General features: G+C 31.1%; 2 protein-coding genes across 2 annotated transcripts; both read right to left on the bottom strand.

Moving 5' to 3' along the window:
* Window positions 1-469: 469 nt before the first annotated feature.
* LOC132740777 (beta-hexosaminidase-like) lies at window positions 470-13,522 on the bottom strand. The gene is made up of 13 exons (XM_060728763.1): window positions 13,369-13,522; window positions 11,083-11,269; window positions 8,616-9,103; window positions 8,072-8,312; window positions 7,498-7,669; window positions 7,078-7,357; window positions 6,004-6,238; window positions 5,657-5,788; window positions 5,233-5,311; window positions 3,417-3,651; window positions 2,520-2,772; window positions 1,069-1,209; window positions 470-816 (listed from the first exon to the last, which is right to left on the bottom strand). The coding sequence occupies exons 1-13, from the start codon at window positions 13,418-13,420 to the stop codon at window positions 630-632; spliced, it is 2,682 nt and encodes an 893-aa protein (XP_060584746.1). The 5' UTR covers window positions 13,421-13,522; the 3' UTR covers window positions 470-629.
* A 3,328-nt stretch (window positions 13,523-16,850) lies between these two features.
* Window positions 16,851-22,850, bottom strand: LOC132740775 (NF-kappa-B inhibitor alpha-like). Its single transcript, XM_060728761.1, has one exon. It carries the CDS (start codon window positions 22,522-22,524, stop codon window positions 21,313-21,315), a length of 1,212 nt encoding a protein of 403 aa, XP_060584744.1. The 5' UTR covers window positions 22,525-22,850; the 3' UTR covers window positions 16,851-21,312.
* Window positions 22,851-23,424: the final 574 nt, after the last annotated feature.

Genomic DNA, 23,424 nt, shown 5'->3' with positions numbered 1-23,424 from the left:
GGATCAGTTTTTATTCCTCATAATTATATTATTATGCTTAATCTGCAAAATATTTTGAGTAAACTGGGTCAGTGCAGATCAAGGTCAGCCTACATTTTCATGTAGTCTTATCTCAATCTGCACTGATCATTAGTCAGCACTAATATTTTGTCTATCCATTTATTGATGATCACTGGTACTATTCAAAATGGAAGTACAAAGCCAAAGTCAGTTACAGCCGACAGTTTAAGATTAAATTTGGTTTTGTTGTTTTATTCAGTTCAAGTTGAAGTGAACACTGACACTAATTAGTGCGCAACACTTTTTATCTAGAAATATATTTTGCTGTCGCCTGTGATGCTTTGCATCAATACTTTTCTTGTAATAAATTGAAATAAGATATTTGCTGAAAGAGCCATACACTTTGAAACTAAATCCTGTCCTTGTTTGCATCAACTCGAATAAAATACAATGAATATTATTTTACTTGATTTCATAAAAAATAAACAAAGTGTTCGAATCTGTTCAATAGTAATTTTAACTTAAGTGTTGTATAATGTCGTTTTCCTTTCCTTATTTTGAGACAGAACATAACCATATGTTTTCTATTCAATACAATATATGTTAGTCCAAATAAAAAAACAAACATTTTAGCATTGATTACAATTAGTGTTACAAAAGGATAGAGACTGACTAAATTCATTGTTACTTATTAAAGTAACAGTTTTTAAACATTTGTTTTGACCCCATTCACTATTATTCATATTTGTTACTGGTTTCTCATCTACCTGTAGTTTAATATAAATCGGCCTGCTCGTTCTTTGTAGAATAATGGACCTGAAATACAGAAGTAGTTTGAGATTAAAGATAGCCATAATTCCGCAAAACTAGATAAGTAACTCATACAGTTGCAGTAGCACACTTTTTAAAAACAATTATACTATTTTAAGATAGTTTATTTTAATAATTCATTTCTTTAAAAATTATTAAATAAATACGTTTGACATTATGAATTACATCCTCGAAACATAAAACATTTTAGATATCACTTTAAATTGCGATCGTTTAGACTTTAAGAAAATTGCTGACCTCGTTCTCAGCTGCACATAATGCGATCCGACTTGCAGTGTCATGTCGCAAAATTGAACCCATGTTCGCCCTTTGTCTAAACTTGTTTCTATTATGTGGTTAGGATACATACTATTGGCCTTCAGAACACAAGCTTCTAGTCTGAAATGTGAAATAATGTAAAAATATGTTACTTTCTGAGCAAGATTATTTATATTCAATAACTTATCATTCCAATATATAAAATAACTAATAGTGAAGTTTGTAAATTTATTTGCAAAATCATTTTGATCGGCAATTTGATTCAATCACCTATTTAAATTAAAATCTTAATTTATAGTATTATGAGGTAATTATACATTGTTGAGTACTATACTGAATTATATTGGTCAATTCACAGCTGCCAAACCTATGTTCGACCAGGCCCTATCCTTTCCAGTAACCTTGAAGTCAAAGATATGTCACAATGTCAAAGCCATGAAAAACAATTCAATCCTTTTGGAATCACGGTTTCGTTTGGGTTTTTTTCCAAATTTTATAAGAATATTCTAAAATAAACTTGAGCAATAAGAGCAAAAAGACTCAGATGAGTGAATAAGGGTATACATGGCCCTCTTGTCATAGTAACCATGCTTTGGATGTAAGGCAAAGATAATGTTTTTTGAACGGGCTAATCTTGGGGAGGGGTTACATTTGAATGTTTTCATAACACCAATTTGTAAAAAGACAAGTATTTTTATTTCCACTAAAATATTACCAATGACATTTTCAAGTAAAAAGGATTTGGATTTTATAGCACTTCCAAAGTATAAAAATTTCAATATTAGTGGGACAGTAATCATCTTTATTAACTCTAACTTGTGTTGTAAAATAAGTGTGATTTCATACATTGACCCTTCGGGAATTTGGCCAATAAAATATGAATAAAAACAAGATTGACAAGGAAGGGCGACATTCAATGAACGTATCCCCCAACACAGGAGCACCGGCAAGGAGCGCAGCAGGACACTCAACAAGACAGGCACGAAGTCACTTATTTAGAGCAAAGGATGCAGAAATTTAGTTACACTTATTTACAAATTCACGCAGAGATTGGTCTTAATATAAGTGATACAAGTTATGTTCCAGTAGAAATTAAAGATACATATGAAACAAGGATTTCATTAGCAATAAAATTCTAAACATAACTGTGAACAAGGACATCCTAAAATTTTTATGGATGGCCTACTTTTACCCAAGAAGACCATATTCTAACATATAGTTTAAAAGCGTATAAAAAGACAAAAAGAAAAGAAACTAAAAGTGTTACAGATACAACACTTATGTCGTGAGAACGATCTTCACGGATAGGAAATATTACATCTGTGATAGAAATGTACGGGCAAATCTTTACGGCCTGCAAACGGCACAAACAACGATGATATGACGATAAAATAGTCAAATGAAGTAAAAAAAATAATTTCAGTTCATACCTTGCGCCAGGTGGTTGAACTCTATGAAGTATTCCTCTGTTTTCAAGTCTTGGTAGTTCTTTAAAACCGAGTGTTTGAACAAATTCGTCCCAGTCATTTTCCTTTAGTTTGTCTCTTTGTTTTTCATCATTTATATCTTCCCACGGAGCCTTATGCCATGCGCGTTCTGCCATCACAAGAACTCTTGGAAATGCCATATAATGAAACTGTTCTTCATTTCTCATCAATTCAGCCCAAATACTTGCCTGGATTCCTAAAAAGTGGGGAAACTGAACTACGTATGATATAAACGCTACACTAGTAATCACATATATGATAAAGTTAATAACACATTGTTTTAAACAAGTTTCTATATTAGTTTTAAAATTCTAGAATATGACAAACAAGATCAACAAGGAAATGCGGCGTTCAAAGAATGCAAATATCTATATTTCCTCGATCATTAATTTCAATAAACTATTGTCACTTAAATCTATTTTGAATACGAAAATATAACAAGTTCGTTTACATTACCTCAAAAGTCCACATGTTAAAACATTTGTGATCAATTAGGAAATATTTTCATATTAATCTTCTCTTATCTATAGATAAAAAAATCTGGAAACAAAGTGATCCCTCAGAAGCATTAATCACAACAAATTACAATAAAATTGCAGACTCGGTTTGATTGAGTCTGTATATGGGGTGTAATGAATAGGTACAACATCCCTTACGCCCCCTAGCACCAGTTCGAGCGGTACTCAATTCTCAACACTTAATAGTGTTTGCATCAATGATCCCGAAGGACTAGAAAAATATAACAACACTGAAGTGAAGTACGGGGCAACTTTTTACAGCTGTCACACAGCACTTGACTCCTGCTTTTATCAAGTATAAAATCTGGAAACAAAAACTTACCGATGACATTGTATGATTTTGATTGGTTTGGACATATATTCTCTTTACAAAGTTTAACTTTGTCAATAGGGTTGCCCATGGGGTCCACATTTATATTAGCCAGCAGATTTTCGGGCATAAATCCAAAAACCTTTTTCTCGTCAATGTATCGTGTTGACCAAAACAGACCTCTTTCCTCAGGATCAGGCTCTTGGGTAATGTCAAAATATAGATGTGTCGCTGGCATCAAGATTACCTTTGAATTGATCAATTATTTAAACATTTATACAGCTGTATTGTGTACAATTAATTTTACAATTGATTATTAATTTTTATGTATCCGTAACTTGTACTTCTTTTTATTACAGAATGTTTTTGTTTCAGTATCTCAAACAACATAACAAGCTATGACAATGTAAAAAGAAATAAAAACAAATGTCAATTCAAAAAATTGACATAAATTAATTCAATGCATGACAATTAAAAATACAAGGATCTTGCAAACGTTTCAGTAATATTAAGGTATTCAAAGAACGTTTGACTGCACTTGAAGGTTATGTCCAAGATTCAATGATATTTGTTTATTTAGCGAATTTCTAACATGTACACAAACTAGTTAACTAGTCAAATGATAAAATGGACAAAAATACCATACATATCGTATGCGGCAGTATGATTTATATTTACAGATATATAGAGTTAAAGATATGCACTCAAATTAAATACAATAAAGGTGTATGTTGTAGTTATATATAGACTGAATGAAAACTATATCTGCTTAAGATGTTACTCGATCATTCGGGTACGCTTTACGCCTCTGTTATCAAGACACATATCATTTTTGTAATAGTTATGCTCGAACAGGATGCAAAGAAAAAGTTGAAGCGGAATATCAAAAGACAGCATGCAAACATTTCAACATCTAAGACTAGGTATAGAATTCTCACAATGAAGAACAAAAGAAATAATGTTTTATATGTATCTGCAATGCACAGTCTGTAAAAGTTTGTTTAAATCTAACTATTTAACATGTAATAAAACCTTTATGTATATATTTGAGTATCAAACAAAGGCTGATAATGAGCAGTGGAAGCGAAAAAAAAAGAGAGAAAAACGTTCAGTGAACGTCGGCGTGTCATGCTGGTCTTTCAATTTCATATTATTTATTTTAAATGTGTTTTTTTTTCAGTTGGAAAAGAAAGGTTATTTAGTTCTTATATTAATGCCTCCAAAAGATACAAATAGAAAACAATATATTTGCTCACGATGATAGGGTAAAACAAATTAGTTGAAATGTGGTGTTGAAGGATGCAAGCCCAAGAACAGCATTTTGCATAGAATATTAATGACTGGAGTATGTACAAGTAGCTACATGTATGATAAAAAGTTTACTGTATTTAAATGTTGACTACACATAACATAAGGAAAATGCCTGCTTAAGGTTTTACATCGAAAATCATAAATCAAACCTACTGATATACACCATGTTACTACTTCAGCTGCAATATGACATTTTATAGAATAACTGCGTTATATATACACGTATTTAATTTTATGTAAAAAAGACTTTTAGTTCGCACTTAACTGTAAAAGTTTACTTTATCAAAATCACAAAATAAATGACTTTGGCATTTCAAGTTGTCTGGAGAAGACTAAACTCATGAAATCACTCAATACATTCGATTCCAGAGATATACAGCGAACAAGAAATATCTAACAAACATACAAAAAAGATGTCGATGACCACAAATACGACATGTGACATCACGTTAGGCAGCAAAAATGATCCGTTATGTTAGTTAAAGGAGAAATAAATATCTATTTATATTCTACTTACCTGATAACCATCATCTACAAAGTCGGCCGGTGTGTTTAAAATTTCTCCACGGGTATCCCAACGATAGGCAAAAATGTTTCTGAAATTATTTGAATTAAATTACTTCAAGGTTTGTTCACACACCCATTAATCGGATATTGCTTTGAAAGAAATTATTATCTATTATAAAACTTAACTTATAGCATTGTTATTAATACTGGCCTTATTTGACAAGTTGATATGTATAATGTTATTGATTTTAGGCTTTTATTTCCCTAATAGCAGACCGAAACATCGTTCCATGTGACATGTCCTGTTTGATGTCCTTCTGGGGTGTTAGGGGATGTGTTCATTAAACGCCACCTTTCCATGTTGATCTTGTTTTTCATATACTATATAATAATGATAATAAATAGGATATATTCGATAAATGTACGTAAGTTACCTATTTTTGAAAAATGCGCTTTTGGTAGGATTCTTGCCATAGACAGCTTCACCTACTAATGCAAGATTGAGTCCTTTCTCGGCCAATATATCTGATACACGTTTGTTAAACATTTTTTGGAGTTGAAATGTGCTGCAAAACAAATTTCACTTTATACATGTTACATATAGTGAGTTTTATCTAGAAACAAATTGTTATTTTATAAAATTTTACCTGTATGACATTAATAACTAATGAAAAAAATAATATAATTTATAATCTTTTAGATAACCGGATATGATTTAAAAGGTAGAGTGCTATGTATCCTCTTATTCTGAAATATACTTATGGAATAGTATAATACATACTTTATGTTGTGATTCCATAAATATTTCTGACAAGCAGCAGAGTCATTCCAAACTCCTTCGGGTACCTCATCGCCGCCAATGTGAAATGTTTGTAGAGCCTGAACTGGTCTGTGCAATTCTATCAAGGAATCTACCAAAGTCTCTACAAATCTATATGTTGTATTCAAGCAAGGATTCATAGCATTCCGCTTCCACCTCTGTGCACTATAAACATTACTAGGTCCACTTTGGTCACCTTACATAAAAACAAACATTTTTTCTTATTCACCAAAACACAGACATCGCGGTATGGTAGATCTAAAAAGAAATTCATTGTTTGAATTAACTAAATCTTAACCATTAAAAATAAACAGTAAAAGTTTTTCCATATATATATATATATTATTTGGCTATTGTACTTATTACAAATACTAACACCTTCCTTTTAAGCGAGTAAAATTACCTTTATTCAAAGTGTGCATACCGTGAAACACGTGTATTATATGCTTTAATTTAATCTGTAAATTATGGATGTTTTCAAACAGCAAGACAGTTTTACAAACTGAAATTTTACCTTGAAATATGTATCATTTAAACATTAGTAAAAGTTATTACTACACCATAGTACTTCATAATGGAATAATAATAATCTAAGTGGTTGAAGCAACAAATGTTCATGGATTTGTTACATGTAACTTTTTCGCGGATAAAAACATTGTTTCCACTGCGAAAAGCGCTTACTTGAAAAGCGCGAAATAATTTCTACAGTAATTTAGAAAAATGAAAAGTAAGAATAATTTTTTTTAATAAAAACTTGCATAAAAAGAATTTTTAAAGACAACAAAGTTTAATAGCAAAATTTTAACTTTGGCAGGTTCTGTTTGGAACAGTAGAAGTAAATGTACGATCTACGTCACATTGTTGGATTTGTAAATTCTTAATTATATTTGTTCGTTGAAATAAAAATCATTTTTGTTATGAAAATTAAAGGAAATTTCAATCTATTAATATTGTATGGGTTAACTTATAGAACACTTCGAATTTAACTTTGACGCCATAAAATTTTATGATAAGCGATAGACAGGTAATAATTACTCAAAACGTATGATTCTGGTGTGTGTTTCATTCCATTCTTTTTCATGTCAATAAGTTTTGATTCCCTTGCATTCATTGATGTTATGGCAGCATAGCTGTGTGCAGGCATGTCGATTTCCGGTATCACTTCAATGTGACGCTGGTTGGCGTACTTAAGAATGTCCCGATAATCTTGAACGGAATAAAATCCTGAACCAGTGTTGTTGCTAAAAGGGCCCGAACCAAGCTGAGGTATCAAGCATTCACCGATAATGTCGCTATGACATCGTTTACTTCCAACCTGTGTTAAAGAAGCTAAGTTGTAACATAATGTTAGTTTTTATCACAAAAGAAGAAATAACGTGGGTTTTTTTATGCTGTTTTTTTTATATCGAATGGCAAACATGCAAATTATTATTTCAGAAGTAATTGTTACCCTACCTGAGTTAGTTCTGGTATTTTTGGTATTTCAATCCTCCATCCTTCGTCATTGCTTAAGTGGAAATGAAGTTTGTTAAGTTTGTACATAGACATGATGTCCAGGAATTTATATATCCAGGTCTTTGGTTTAAGATTTCTAGCAGTGTCAAGCAACACACCACGATAGCGAAACCTGAAATAAAACGAAAACAGTTATATTTTGCTAATATAAAATTAAAAATTAAAATCCACAAGTGAGAACGCAGCCACATTAAGCCCTGTGCAAGGGGCCATTGGAAAGGAACCCGTCGAGCACGTAACAGGAACAGGCATAATATCGAGGTCGATACAGAAATCTTAGCGAGAAAGGGGTCTAAACAAAGTATCGGAGAATTTAAATAAGGAAAATAAAGATGCAAATTAAAGGGACGGAAATTAAAGAAGAAAGCTGTTAAGCACTCTATGAGGATTTTACTTAAATAAAATAAAGAAATTAACAGAAAAAAATCAGTTAAAAGTCATTGATGAATGATTTGTCATGCCTGTCATATCATGTTTTCTTACTATGACCATGGATTGGCTTTTGGAATCTTACCTTGGTTTATCAATGATGACCAGTTTATGTAGCGGACCATCATGACCTTCTATGATGCTTATAAGAGACTGAACACCATGAAGTGCACCTTTTGGAGTCAAAGCCTTTATTAGTATGGTTCTTGTTTCTGGTGAAACATTCAAAATATATGCTTCATCATTCTGCTCTCCGGTGTTTTCTTTGACTATTTCAATGTATCTGTTTCTTGTTTTGGTGTTTACCTTTCGTACTTGTAGTTTATCTAAATGTGTTTTCAACAGAGTAATATTAAAAACGCTATTTAATAATAATATTGCATATATAAACTGTATTCGTTTTCATTCTTTGTACGTATAATGAGTACTTTTTACGTTTTTACCCTTATTTTTATTTAATTACAGTAAAATTTGATTTTTTTTCAGTTTCAAGTTGAAACATCTTTCATAATAATATTATTAAAACCTGTAAAAAATTGCTATGATTATGTGGTTGAACAATATGCAGTACAATAATTAGAAGTTACAGAGATGGAACATAAGAGAGATAGTCTAATTATGATAATTACCTGATAAGTATTGCGTTTCGAAGGGGAATTCGCGTGAATGAATGATTACCCAGCTTTTTCTGTCAAAGGCAAATGTTTCATTTTTATTTTCAGTAACATGAAGTGGCTTTGGAACAATTCTGTGTTTACTCCTCCGTTTATTGGTTCTTTCGTAAATTTCGTACCGTTCTTCCGGTGTGAATGGATTCCATTGATCGTCATTGCTTCTCTTCCACTTCGCTGGAGTGTCAAAGTCCTTGACAAATTTCCCTTCTTCTTTTGTGCTTCTTATTATTTTTGGTCTGCTCCCGTGAGAGCTTAAGTACCAGTTTAGGAAAAAGTCTGTTTTCGCTACTGTCCAATGTTTGTTAAAGAATGTACAAATTATGAATTCTCCGATCGCTATTCCTTTAAACTCGTTCGGAATTGGTTCAAAGTAAAAGAGCCCTCCGTTCACTTCATCTACTTTCAGACCACACGAAAGATTTTCCACTCTTACACCGTAAAGACTAAAATAGGTAACATTATATGAAAACAAGAGCACCATAGACGCCCGAATATAAATTTGTTTGAGGAATCAAAAATAATCTTTCAATAGGTGAGAAGACCCAATCAAAACAATTGTTTTAAAAAAGTTTTTTTTTCTAATTATCCTGATGATACTATATGACCTCCAAGGCGGGGCATGTTTTACCCTAGGTACATGATTTACAAACAATTATAGAGGTCTACTAGGCAATGCCATATGGCAAATACAAAATTGTATAGAAACGTAGTAGGTATTTTTCAAAGGATGACATGTATTGGTTTTTACTTTAATCTATTTACAGCAAGTGACTCCCGGGGCAGGGCCAATTTTGACCTATGGGTCACGATTGATATAAACCTACTAGAAGTCTACAAATTGATGCTACATGCCACACTTTTAGGCTGTGGGCATTGTAGTTTCGAACAGTAGGACTTAATGTGTTTTCCTATATAAATCAAGTGACCTCGTGTCGGACCAATATTGAACCTAGGGACATGATTAATATCGGTTTTGCAGAGTCCATAAGGAAATGTTGCATGTTAAATATATTAGCTCTTAGCATTGTAGCTTCATACAACAAGACTTAAATGCTTTTATTTCTATCCGTCTCTTATGAGTAATATTTTTGCCAAAAGGTTTTAATTTCCATCATTCGGTTAAAAAAATACAAAGAAATTTAGAAATTCTTACAACATGGCTATGTCTTAGAGTTTGACTTTGACCTTGACCAGGGGAAGACCAAAACATACGCTATGCAGCATATGATCTCATTATGGTTAAACAAAAATGTAAATTGTGCCTGGTAGTTACAATTTTCTTCCTTCAAAGTATACTGACCGGACATGAAATTGATAACAAACGGACGGACGACTATGTGTATAAGAATATACACAATTGGTACTGTTATGGCTTGCATACTGCTTAGAGGCGTGGGATGTGTGACACGTGGTCTCAATCTGGTACGGAATTAGACCAAACCCGTTGTAGTCTAGCAAGTAGTTCTTTAAAATTTTGAAGTGACCCAATTTAAGTCATCTCTAGTTAGATTGGTCATAATTAAAGTGTATTTATTGCATGTGTGTAGTTTTTGTGTGTTATATGATGACTTTAAAAGTTGTATTTTGTGTATTCTCCAGGAACTCATTTGTTGGCGGAAGGATTAAAGATGTACCACCCACCAGCAGTCAGGAGTTTTTAAAGCAGTGAAGTTAAACAGTGTTCCACAGAACGAAGATTTCTGAAAAAAAGTAGATGGCTAACCTATTATATTTTGGACCTCATTTGACTTTGATAGTGTTTATGTTTAAAGTTGAAGACAGTATATAATTCACTAAGAACAGTGGAATCCAGAATTAAGCCTCAAATGTGACTGATTTACTATAGAACAAAGAATACGAAACTTCACCGGATGGAGACCACGTGAATTTTCGCCTTTAAACATACTCATAAAATCGCAGCTAGCGGTTTTCATTTACCATTTAAATGTTCATGCATGTACATATGAGTGTATTGTAGATTGTAGTACATGATATATGCATTAGTTTTCATGTACACCCAAATTAATGATATGAGTGTTTATTACCTGGTAAAATAAATTTACTTATCATGTTAATTTCATCAAAAGTTAATATAAATATTATAAATACAACCTGCTGGGTAAATTTTGCAAACTCCATTTTAATTGACACTTTAAATAAATGAATGACAATTAAAACGGTAACAGCTGTACTGACACTAGCCTTATCCAGTTACCAATATTGGTCATCAATATTATAACAACACCCGTCATGCCTCCACGCACCGGCTTTACCGCTGTATCTATGAAATGTTGCGATGTGAATAGAATTAAACTGGAATACAGCAATAATACTTTCTTAATACCTATTAGAATCATTTATCAAATTTTAAAACTATTTACATTTATCGTACTCGAATTAAGGAAAAACAATAATAATTTACTTATAGAAAAATATTTTCCAAAATGCTGTGGGTATGGTCTCATTTCCGGCATTTCGAAATAGTACATCAACAGGAACATGGCCATCAGTTTTATTGAGATTATCTCTGACTGCTACTTCAAGTTCTAAATTATCGGCGATGTAGTCTACTGCACTTTGTGATAAAGTTGCCACACTAGCAACTGGACCTACAATATACGAGAAAATGTGTACGAAATCAGTATTACAATTTCATACATAATATTATAGAAAACAGTTATTAAAATGATGATTTTATTTGCGTGCATTTTTCAATGAATGCATATAAATAGTTAATATGCAGTGTATTTTTTCAAAAAGTCACAAGTTATTTCAGATTATAATAGTCAATGTTTACAAAGACATGTAATAATGTTCTTATTGTAGTAATTAATATAAAAAAAAAAAAAAGAAAAAGAAATTCCCTAAAGAAAGCCTAACACGGCAAAATTGAAAATGTTGCAGGCTCGGTTTGATTGAACCTGTTCATGGGTGCGGCTTGTCCCGTTTAAGCGAATTTTCTGTCTTTTATTCTCTTTTTATTATCTTATCATTATTAAAGTTAGAATAAAACATTTTTTAAGAACGGAATAAGCATTGTCAAATTTTTCTTTTAAATTGCAAACTAAATTAAAGTTATTATCTTTTATATTATTGGACAATTGACATCATTTATGATTATGTTGTTATAATTCATCATTAACCGACTCAATAATATTCACCAATGAATAAACTTCACTCACGGTTGTAAACAGAAATTTATCACAATACTGTAACACCGTGAAGTATTTCTTTCATGGTCATTTTTTTCTAATTACCTAAGTGATTTATCACATAATCGTTTTATAAGTGTATATGTAAATTAGTGAAATTTAAACTCGTTAGAAAGATCATGTAAAAGTATGCAAACTACGATAAAGTGATGTGAAATTAATGTTGATATTTATAAATGCGTATATTAACTATTACAAACAAAGAATTGTTTAGGAAGTGGATTCAGTAAAAAAAAAAAGTTTCTGTCAGTAAGAAATCTCTTCGTGCAAAATAATATATCTATTGAACTTTTTGTACTTTTTATCAATCTTGCAGTTTATTTTACATGGCGAAACTGGAAATGTTATACCCAGATTGATGCAAGTCTGGGCAAAAAACTATGCAAATTCTCAAATCCCCTCCCAGTATTTCCAAGAGAATCTTTTTATTGTGCTAAATGGCCTTTTTCATTCAAATCCGCACAAAACATCGATTTTTTTATTTAATTCTGAGTATAAAGTGACTCACTTGATATTTGTAATATTTTCAAATTTTATGTTTTTATGCCTCTGGACATCCGAGGAGTTCATGTAAACATCTATACAAAACATGATCGCGGTGTTTTCTTATATTAAGATCAAGGCATTAATAAAAATGAATTTAATAACGCTATTTTATTGTTTCAAGGAAATAATTGTTTTGGCATATCGGCAGTTGACAATGGTATAACAACTCTGGCATACTAACAACTTTTGTCATTAAGCGTATGTAATATTGCAAACTCAAGTGACATGTTGAAATAAGATAAGCAAGTAAATGTTACACTACTAAATCATGGAAAACGGGTTGCCTTTAAAGTCCTAAGTCTAAAATATGTCTAAAGAACAAAACTGAGACTATTTCCATTTTAAAGAAAAAATGTCTCTTATAACATGACTCTTTAATTACTGAATAGTAAGGCAGATGAACTTTTACACATTGAGGAATGAAGCGGGAGCCATTGTATTTTGTAACTTTTTTAAGGAGAATGAAGAAAAAAAAACTATAAAACCTATAATTTGCCTAGGACTTAGGATTTATTTCGGACTTTCGCTGACACAAAGCCTATCAAATTGCTGATTAACAGTGATTTTTTTTCTATATACCTATATAAGTTAACTGACATTTTAAATAAATAGTTTTAAAATCATTTTAAAATAAATCATGATTCGTTTACTTCAATTGAGTCATATACTGTTCCATTTTATAGAAATACGTTAGACAAATAGATTATTATAAAAAAAATACATGTCTTTTCTTTTTCCACGATTTGCTCGCCCATATGGTCTCTTTCCGGTGGCGAGGGTAAACAAACGCAAACACACACACCACGATTTTTTTACCTTTCTAGAAATAGTAAAATGCATAGACATACCATGAAAAGCAACTCAATTAAATCAAATATGTAATTCAATACATTACTTTATTCTACAAAAATGTTTATTAACATGATATAAAAAATAAAATGATAACAAACCTGTTGCCAGAATAGCTAAAAAATATCCAAACACGAAATATTGTAACTTCATTTTATCTTCGACACAACAATAGCGATTAAAATATAACACATGACACCTATAGTTTAAAATTTCAAGTAATTAATTTGATTTTTCTAATGCACCATCAGTCTTGCGTAAACAATTTAGTAACCTCTGTTGCGACGATTTAATATGCAAATATATACAACGGGAGATAAACTCGCAATTTTTAAATGATTGTACAAAAATGTGTCAAGGAATCAATTGTAGCAGATAAAGATGTTCAAACTAAAATTAAGAGGTAAAATTAATAAGGTTTATATAAACTTCGTAGGAGCATATGGCATACAATTATCAAACGTTTTATTAAAAGAGGGTATGACCCAATTATTTTGAGGCATACCGCAAGCTTGGTGTTCAACCCTTTTACAGTTGGACGCTACGGTTTCCTCTTTTGGTAGCATCTGATAGTTCAAGTGAGATATACTATAATGGACAGTTCTTAAAGCCTTTCGGACTTAGTTTTTAATATTCTGTTTTGCCTTGCCAGGCCCTTGTAGGCGATTTTCTTATTGCTCTGCTTTCCTTGAAGACTTCGAATACTTTTGTTATGGTCATTGGACTGTACCTTCTTAGAATATATTTGCATGATCATTTGTGTGCTTTTTTATTTCGTCTAATGTACCAATGGCAAATGTTAGAATTATCGACGCGTTTAAAAAATAAGTCATCCGAGAAGTTATTATTTCGATCGTTTAGCACGACATTATTTTGAGTTTGTGCTATTTCTAGTTATTTCTATTTGGCTTCATCTTTTGTGTAGTTACATTATTCCTTGTATATCTATTCACAAAGAAACAAAGTAAAGAGGGACTTCATCTTTTGTGTAGTTACAGTATTCCTTGTATGTCTATTCACAAAGAAACAAAGTAAAGAGGGGCCTTTTTTCTATTCAAAAGGAAAGAAATACATATACAATGATAGTTGTTGGTGGTTTGAGTTAAAGTCGTGGTTTGTAGCCTACAATCATCATATTGAAGACAAGCATAACGTTTCAATTAATTATTATCAATGAATATGGGAATATATCTTGCACGCAAAACCTGATCACGAATTGTTCTTAGTTCGTAAAGGTTAATCATTTGACAGTTATTCGTCTTTTTACCCAATATAGTGTTTGAAATTATTTTTGTCCAGTAGAATTGCAAAAATTCAAACCGATTATAACATATTCATATTGTTAAATCTGCTAAATTTGATCAGTCTAGTAAATCGATTGTTTTATAAAAATAATTTCAAACGCTAAATTGGTTCGCCATTCTTAACCAATTTAATTTTGTAAATGCTTTCATATGAAGCATTGTGGGTTAAACTAAGAGAATCTGGTATCAGCTGTAAATCAGCAGTAAAATGGTAAGAATAATAAACGCTATCTATCAGGCTTTAAACGACCAAGCCCTCAGAGCATAAAACAATCTCCTCTCAGTTATAAGTAGAAAAAAATCTTGATATAAAACACAATTATCATTGTTTTATTCTCTTGTAGTCCCCATACTTTTATATGCTTATATGGTTCAGAAGTATGGGGAGTATGCAATTATAAAGAAATTGATAAAATTCATTTTCGTTTTTTCAAGAAAACTCTTGGTGTTAGAATCCAGACATCAAATATTGCAGTACTTGGTGAGCTTGGTCGTTTTCCATTGTCTGTATTATGTAAAGAGCGAGCTTTCAAACAATGGTTAAAGATAATGAAATGTCCGGGTTCACTTATGTATAACATTTTTTTCTGAAGAAAAGTTATCAAAAAATCTAAATTTAAATAATTCCTGGACTTTGTCTGTGATAAAATTGTTAAATAATTTACGTTATGGATACTTATCGAATGAAACAAATTTTGATATTAACTATTAGTCTGTATTAAAGCAAAGATTACGGGACCAGAATGTACAAGAATGGAGTGAAACCATTGCAAATCATCCAAAACTTAAATTTTACAGTTCGTTTGAGACAGAATTTTCTTTTGAAAAATATTTGACTGTAGTAGAAAAAGTTCCTATAGACAAACAAGTTCTCGATTTAGATTGTCGTCACATAATTTAGAAGTTGAAAATGGTAGATCTGTCGTATTTGATAGAAATGATCCTATCTGTAAATTGTGTAGTAACGAGTATCTTTTTTACTCTGTTGTCCTATTTATAGAGGGCTGCGTGAAAAATATTGTATAAAAATCTGGAAACAAAGTGATCCCTCGGAAGCATTTATCCGAACAAAATTACATGAAAATTGCAAAGTCTGTAAATGAGGGATAATGTTTAAGTGCAACATACCTCACGCCCCCTAGCACCGGATTGAGCGGTACTCAATAAAAAATAAGAAATGTTGCAAAATTTACTTCATGTGCTATGAGTGTTATTATATCTAAACGAAAATAATTAATAAATAAAAAGTAAAGATATATGTGATAGAAACAGATTTAAATAAATAACTCATGTTGTCCATAGTTTGTGCACAAATCATCCGTACTATGAAAACAATTGGAAATCGTGGTTCCAACCCCATATAACGAATGATGTATGCATTTGCAGAATCTGTAAATTAATTAGTTTTGCGTACAAAAGATTCTAAATTTGTGCACATAAAATAATAAATAAAATGAAAGAAAATAAAAATACTGCAACAGTCTTGGTTATTTTATTTAGTTATTTGTCTGGTTATTTACCTTTGTCTGATTTTTTTCTGTCTATTATAGAAACTCTGCAACGTTGGTGAAAGCAAAACTCGAATATCTGTTATTGGTGAATACCCAAAATTATCACGTACATCACTACCCAAAATTCTGACTTAAAAATCGACAGAGTGTTAAAAATTATACCTTAAAGCGTTTTTACTGAACTTTCTTTTTTGTAAAGAAATATTCGAGTAATACCTTCCCGATGTTCTGCGGTGCTTGCAAAAGTTCAAATCCCCTCACTTTGCATTTTTAAAATGCGTTTTGAAATAAATTTGCAAAAAAGAATTGTTTAGATGTATACAGATTACGAAGATTGAATTTCATCGTTATAGACAGTTCGATAATAATATTTAACCATTTCACAACTTTTGTTTACATTTGAAAACAACAAGCCAAACTATATTGAAACTTTATAAAACATCTCTATTGCTCGTTTACTATCGACATTAACTGTTTCTGTGCGTGACCAGGTGGTGTAGACATTCCGTAAGACTAGCCATTTACAGACAGCAGGAAACAAAATCCACGGTTCGTTAAACAGTATGCGAAAAGACCAAAGAATATATATATCAAATTGGAATTTGATTATCACAAAAAATCAAGTGTCATGCTAAAATAGCTACAAAGTTAGAAAACAATCATATCAAATAATAACTTCCATTGAATATAATCTTAGTCATATAACTATCCAATGTCCTGTCAAACAGTTTTTGTAAATTGTTTTCTCCGTGCATAGAAAATAACAAATTTATATTATATGAATGTGATATTCACCGATCAACAGTTAAAATATTCTTTAATTTAAACTTACAAATCTAATAGACAAACATGGCATTCTCATTGAAAATGATTTCAATGTTTCTTTAACACAGCCACACATGACAAGAAATATGTTCCAGCTTTGAGACTTTGTAAGGAATGTCGTTGTTTTTGTAGTGTCTGTCTACATTTCTGTATAGAGAAATGTTTTTGTTTGGATAAATTGATCTAGTTTTATAGATAGATAGATTTATTTCAGTATTATGAAATAACATGGTAAAACATATTCAATACATGATAAAACAATTAAAACAAACATTTAACATGTTTGAGAAATGAACCCACATCAAAGACATCATACCTAGGATAACACAATAAAGAGAATTTAATCACTTATTTCCATTGTTGTCCTCAGATACTGATGGTTAAGACAAAGGGAGGCATGAAGATGAATATCACAGTTTGAATTGAAGAAAGACAATAGTATACATGTACATAAAATATTCAAATGAATAATAAATATAACAAAATAATCAAAATTAGAATAAAAGGATAGACATGAATAATAGAGATAACTACAGTACCCATTAAGAAAGTGTGTGTATTTTTTTACAGCAAATATCTGCAAATGATCTTTGCCCAAAACCTATGACCTTTATCCATTTTCACCAAAATCTTATCATTTTAGTATGAACATAATCTAAGTAAATACAGTTTTCTTCCATGTATTCAGGGGCAAAACCATTATTTATTTAAAAAAAAACATTGATTTATTCCTCTTCGGCTGGTGGCTAATTTAAACTTTAAAATGTTCAATGAGTGACTTCTGACCAAGATTAAGAACAAACGCTTTTAACGTATTTGTGTGACCTTGAGTTTACCCTTCAGTATTTAGTAACCACGGAAAATCAAAAACAGCATGCTTAACCAAAATGACATTGGATGAGGGCCATAACCAGAAAATTTAAGTGTGGAATATGTAGATAATAATCATGTTTTCTCTACAGGAACTTAAGCATTACATTGGCCTTTTTAATAACGGAACTTGACATTAATTCATCAGAGAGAGTGATGAAGTGCAGCACATAAATATTTGACTTTGAAGTTGGCTGTATATCAGTTCCTTTACAACTGACATTTACTTTAACCAATGTTTAGAACTAAATAACATTGTCCTCGTTTTGCTTGCATAAGTGAAGGTAAAGTTTATTATCAATTAACCAATGAATGACTTAAAAAGGCAGAAGAAGTTCATCTGGTTTTTTTTTTTTTTTTTTTTTTTTTTTTTTTTGGGGGGGGTTGTTGTTGTTTTTTGTTGTTGGTTTTTTGTTGTTGTTGTTGTTGTTGTTGTTGTTTTTGATATTGTTTTTCAATAAAAGACCTATTTCTATCTGCAACAAGAATAGCAGAATCAATTGCATAAAGACAAAGTTTGTTTTCACTGCAGTTTGCAATAATTAATATGCATTAATAAGGGTCCCAAGATAGTCCCTTGGGGAACACCGCATGTAAACTTTTCACCTGAGGAAAATGTGCCAGATACATTAAAATGTGTTGTCTATCGGACAGATTTGACCTAAACCATTGTAAAACATCAGTGCTGAGAAAAATGGCTTTTAATTTCATTAAAAGAATTGAATGTCAAGACTTTAAAACAATTGCCTGTACAAAATGAAAGACTCCAGACCATTGGCATGGTAATACAGTCATACATTGTATATTTCCCAACTTTTGTTCAAAGGACTAAAATGGTTAAGATATGCAAAATAAATCTCACTGAAAATTATTATACATTTTGTACAAAGAATTATTGTAAAGATTTAGTAAATACAGAGCACAATGGTAACATAAACATGAAAAACTTACAATAAACTAAAGCGTTTGATACAATAACGACAAAACAATAAATGCTGTCAATATTTGAGAAAATAAATCATACTGAAATTATTCAGAAATTTATTTCTTTTCAGACTTTCAAAAGTAAATGAAAGATGCCTTAGAATGACTTGAACAAGAGAAACCAAAAGTATTGGAAAAAAATATTTAATTATGGATAAAGGGAAAATGAAATAAAGAAGGAACTCGGAAGCAGAAAGGTGGTGATCAGAGAACTGACAACCACTGGTGATAACGTTGACAAGATATTTTTGTCATTTTTCAAGACAAACAATAGTCTGAGGTAAACAAAACAACTGCTAGCTCTTACGTGGATATTTAGCTTTAAATTCATTTTTGTGTTTCTTATCTAAACAAGTTCCTCTAATTTTTAACTATAACTGTAAATCTTGATAATATTCAAGCATTAATGAGTCACCACTTTATCCAAATAAAAGAAAGTCTTGCTCTCAATTCCATAAGTTTTTGGTTAAGTTGACTTATAAAACTTAATAAAACTTCCCAAGTTTGATTTGATAAGAATGACCATTTTCTCAAAGTATACCAACACTTGCACTAAAAATATAAAATAATGCCTAGGTGTTGCCTATAGTAGCAATAACTTTCCCCTTTATCTCCCTTTTTTTCAGGTCCCAACTGGGTTACTTCGTTTATTTGTCCCGTTATAGATCTGAAGGGGTCTGGGCATACCAATCATACCTGACATAAATTGCATATACGGTTAAAACATAATGTACATATCAATCAAATCATATACATAATGTCATTTTATCACATTGCATAATGATTAACATTTATAACACATACAGTATACATGTATTTAATAACATTAATATTAATATCATTTATTGAATTCATAAAAAGAAAGAAAGAAAAGCGGAAATAACATTTGAAGAACAAATAATATCATGTATATGAGTTGATTTTTTTTAATTAGTGGAATTATTCAATTAAAATGTATTTGTATGGTTGCACAATAAAAGATTTAACAATCGCTAATGTATTGATTTCTTCTTCTGTCAAATTTGTATTTTTGTTGAGAAAGTCAGTGGAATGTACAAGTAAAAAAAAAACTAAAATGACCGTGTTATCTGACGGTAGAAGTATATTTATATGTATTTAAGTGACAAAATATTCATAGACTATCTCAACAATAATCTGACCTTATTATGATATTTATATGAATGTTCGTGTGTGTGCGTGCGTTCGTGTATGTGCGTTATTAATAATACATGCGTGAACGTTTTTATAACCTATTCATTTATGCTATTTTTCAAATGTTTACCTCTTATCATCAATATTTAAAGTTTAGAATATTGCTTAAGATGTGTAAATAACTTCAAATCGTTTCTCTTTGTTGCTATAATGCATTACCTGTTTATTTATTTAGACTTTGTAAACAGGATGACGAAAGTTATATTTTTAAACCATTGGTTTCCCAAGATTACGATCATTTTTTTCTGTTACCGGTTGAACATTTTGTCTTCTTTATCCTATACCAATGACCTGAATATTGTAACATCTAATTTAAATGATAAATGAGATATGTTATATTATGATAATAATTTAGTTAGTTGCAAGATCACAGTATGACATATTTTGGCAAAACTCTGATAAGATAATTAAGCTAATTTTGTTTACACAAACATTAATTTGTAGCCGATATTCTAGTCCTTAATAGTGATATTGTAAACCCATTAACTGTTTAATATCTGAACAAACAAAATATCCGTCCAACTTTTGTTTAATGCTAAAACCTGCTTGTGTTTATAAAGATAATGAATATGTCTGCGCATACATGTTTATGTTTTTGTGTTTCTTTTGTTTCATCTTGCTAAGGTTAATTCAGCATATTGTCGTGTATTTCCATTTGTAGACTTTTCTTGGCCTTTTTTATTTTTTTTTAATATTTAATAATGCAGTTGTCGATATTTCAAAAGTCGATGTGTCTGTCATCTCTGAAAGATCTCTGAAATTCCCTTAATGAATGAAAACCAGGTTTACAAGTAGATGAATTTAAAGCAACCATGTGTTTACGGAACTATAATTCATTTGTAAACCAGGATAGATATATTGCATGCAAATGATATAATACCTAGAGTATCTGTATGAAAATGTTATTCACACTTATCGCTGGTATAATATCAAAGTCCTTCATATCTCTTATTGTATTTATATAAAACTCCGGTTTCCCCCTCAAAAAAGTTCAAACCGTACAAAGATTTTAAAGTTCACCGACATATATACTTTAAGCACTTAAAAACATTAGCATAACCAAGTAGTCGATTTCGAGAAGAACTTCTTATTTGTTGTTTCCGTAAATGACACTGAGAATTATGAGTAATATTCCTAGAAGATGTTCTTCAACATAACTTCAGTTGTCTTCAATACAGATAATTATTACAATGTTAAATGTACCGGTAAATATATAAAAAATACTTTATACCAGTACAAATGCCTTCTCTCTCCTAAGTTAGAACTTTACAGATACAAAAAAATACTCTAGATGTGTTCATGTTTTGTAACAACAAAAAAAGAAAATATTTTTTTTATTTTATCCTTCTAAAATTATACAGTCATCATCTTCACTCTCGTAATCAATGTCGGAAAGGTTGTCTTCCTCGTAATCATCAATGTCGACTGTACTATATTCCATGATATCGTCTTCTAATTCTGTTGTCTCTATAGTTTCAATGGGTCTAGCAGCTGACGCACCTTTACATCTTAGTAGATACACAACACGATCATGACCACGGTAATGAGCTAGATCCGTCGCTGTGTAACCAGTAAAAGTTTTTGCACTAAGTTTTGGTCTAGATCTTGATAGTATAATTTCAACAATTTTGTCACTTCCTGATTCTGCTGCAAAATGTAAACACGTTTTTCCTGCTTTCATTTCAATAACATCAACATTTGCTTCTTTCGACAAAAGCAGTGAAACAACCTTTTCATATTTATGGATGACTGCTAAGTGAAGACATGTCAGTCCTTCACTATTTCGTATATCTAAATTTTGAGGAATTGGCTGGTATGGAATTGTGTATGAATTAAGTTGTGTCTCTTTATAAGTGACCGCTGTAACCAATGATTCTACCACGTCAGTAAAACCCTGTCTACAAGCAATGTGTAAGGCAGTATTACCGAACCTGTCCCGAAACTCGACATCAATACCAGCAATCACAAGACGCCTGGCTATCTTTGCATTTTCTGTTAAAGCTGCTAAATGCAGCGCTGTCTGAAACAATTTATTAAACACTTTAAGCCTTGAATAATGTGAAATCAAATCTATAAGAAGAATAGAAAGGTGCGTTTTATTAGAAATGATTGCAATAAATAATAAATTATCTCCATCCCTATCAGGTTTGAGTATTCTGTCGGTATAAAGTTTCGTTTCCTCTTCTGTTGAAGCATCATGCTCGCACAATTTCTCTTCACCTTTTGTCAAGCACTTTGTCTCTAAACTAGGTTTTGTGTTGATAAAATCAAAATCAAGTCGACTTTCGAAAAGATTTGGATCTCTTTCTTCTCTCAGTAAGTGTTTTTTCGTAGTAAAACCTGACTTAGAATTACCCCAGTCGTGTTCACTGTAATTTTGATTATCTGTGTATTGATCGTTCGATATATCAGGTAAATCCCAATCCGAATACAGTCCGCCATCAAAACGAAAAGTTGAATTGATAATACTGTCAATAAAAATCATTTTCTTTCTCTTTGGAAACTGTAGTATTTTGACTTTTGTAAATATCAAGTCTGTATACTTTCTCATTGTCTTTGTCACTAAATTTAATGACAACTCATCTGCATTTCTAAACAGTTTGAAATCATATCACCGAATGTATGAATAGATCAATTGTGTTAATATTAGAAACAATGAAGTAAGCGCCAAATATATCCAATAAGATCACACAATTATTATAATACGTTGTGAAATATCTATGAAACCTAACACATATGTAATACAATTTGTAAACGTTAGTCTCTTTAACACAAAATAAGGAAAGTAAATTTTGACTAGCTGATACTTAGTTATATTTGAATATTTGTACGTGTAACAATATATATAATTATATTAAACTTCCGTGTTTTGAAATCAACGGTTAAAACAAATCTCTCACTACCTACGATGATATCGGTTATATACAAATGTATAATATTTGCGTATATACAAGTGTACCTGTAAATGAATTGCTGACCTAAACCTTTTTATGTATTTAATAAAAGAACGTCTTTGTATTAGATCACAATTTTAAATAGAGTTGAAACTGGTTAAAGGTATTTTTATATAAAAGTAAAGACGGTAGTATATTAATTAAAAATTTGTTGTACAAGGTAAAGAGCCGAGAGGCGTTTACTATCCATTAGACACGTCATTGATCTCAATGAGGCTAACATTTTATAATATTTGTTTATGTTTAATTGCATGCTGTGAAGATGATTATAATATCGATGCTGCACATGGCGAGGGTGTTCCTACATGTTTTGTCTCTCTGATTGACAGTGGAAATAACCTATGTGTCAATGGACTTGCAAGGACTTCATTTTTTTTCCCGTTGATATTGGGTCTATTATCCCTTTCCTTACAAGCTCGGTCCAATTTGTTTTGATTTTAGGGTATCTTTTTAATCAAAGTCTAGGCGTGTCAATGTGAACTGTAGCAAGAGCAAAA

Source organism: Ruditapes philippinarum, unplaced genomic scaffold (assembly GCF_026571515.1).
Source record: "Ruditapes philippinarum isolate M1 unplaced genomic scaffold, ASM2657151v2 ctg6301_1_1_1_1, whole genome shotgun sequence".
Taxonomy (NCBI): Eukaryota; Metazoa; Mollusca; class Bivalvia; order Venerida; family Veneridae; genus Ruditapes; species Ruditapes philippinarum.
Note: the sequence above shows the minus strand (reverse complement) of the source record. Positions and strands in the feature narration are given on the sequence as shown.

Excerpts from the sequence above, each read along its gene's own strand:
- LOC132740777 (XM_060728763.1), bottom strand. The coding sequence starts at position 13,420 with ATGAAGTTACAATATTTCGTGTTTGGATATTTTTTAGCTATTCTGGCA. Across the intron at positions 9,104-11,082 it reads TGGAAAATATTTTTCTATAA|TCTTTACGGTGTAAGAGTGG; the intron begins GTAAATTATTAT and ends TACCTATTTTAG. Across the intron at positions 7,358-7,497 it reads AAATACCAGAACTAACTCAG|GTTGGAAGTAAACGATGTCA; the intron begins GTAGGGTAACAA and ends TCTTTAACACAG.
- LOC132740775 (XM_060728761.1), bottom strand. The coding sequence starts at position 22,524 with ATGAGAAAGTATACAGACTTGATATTTACAAAAGTCAAAATACTACAG.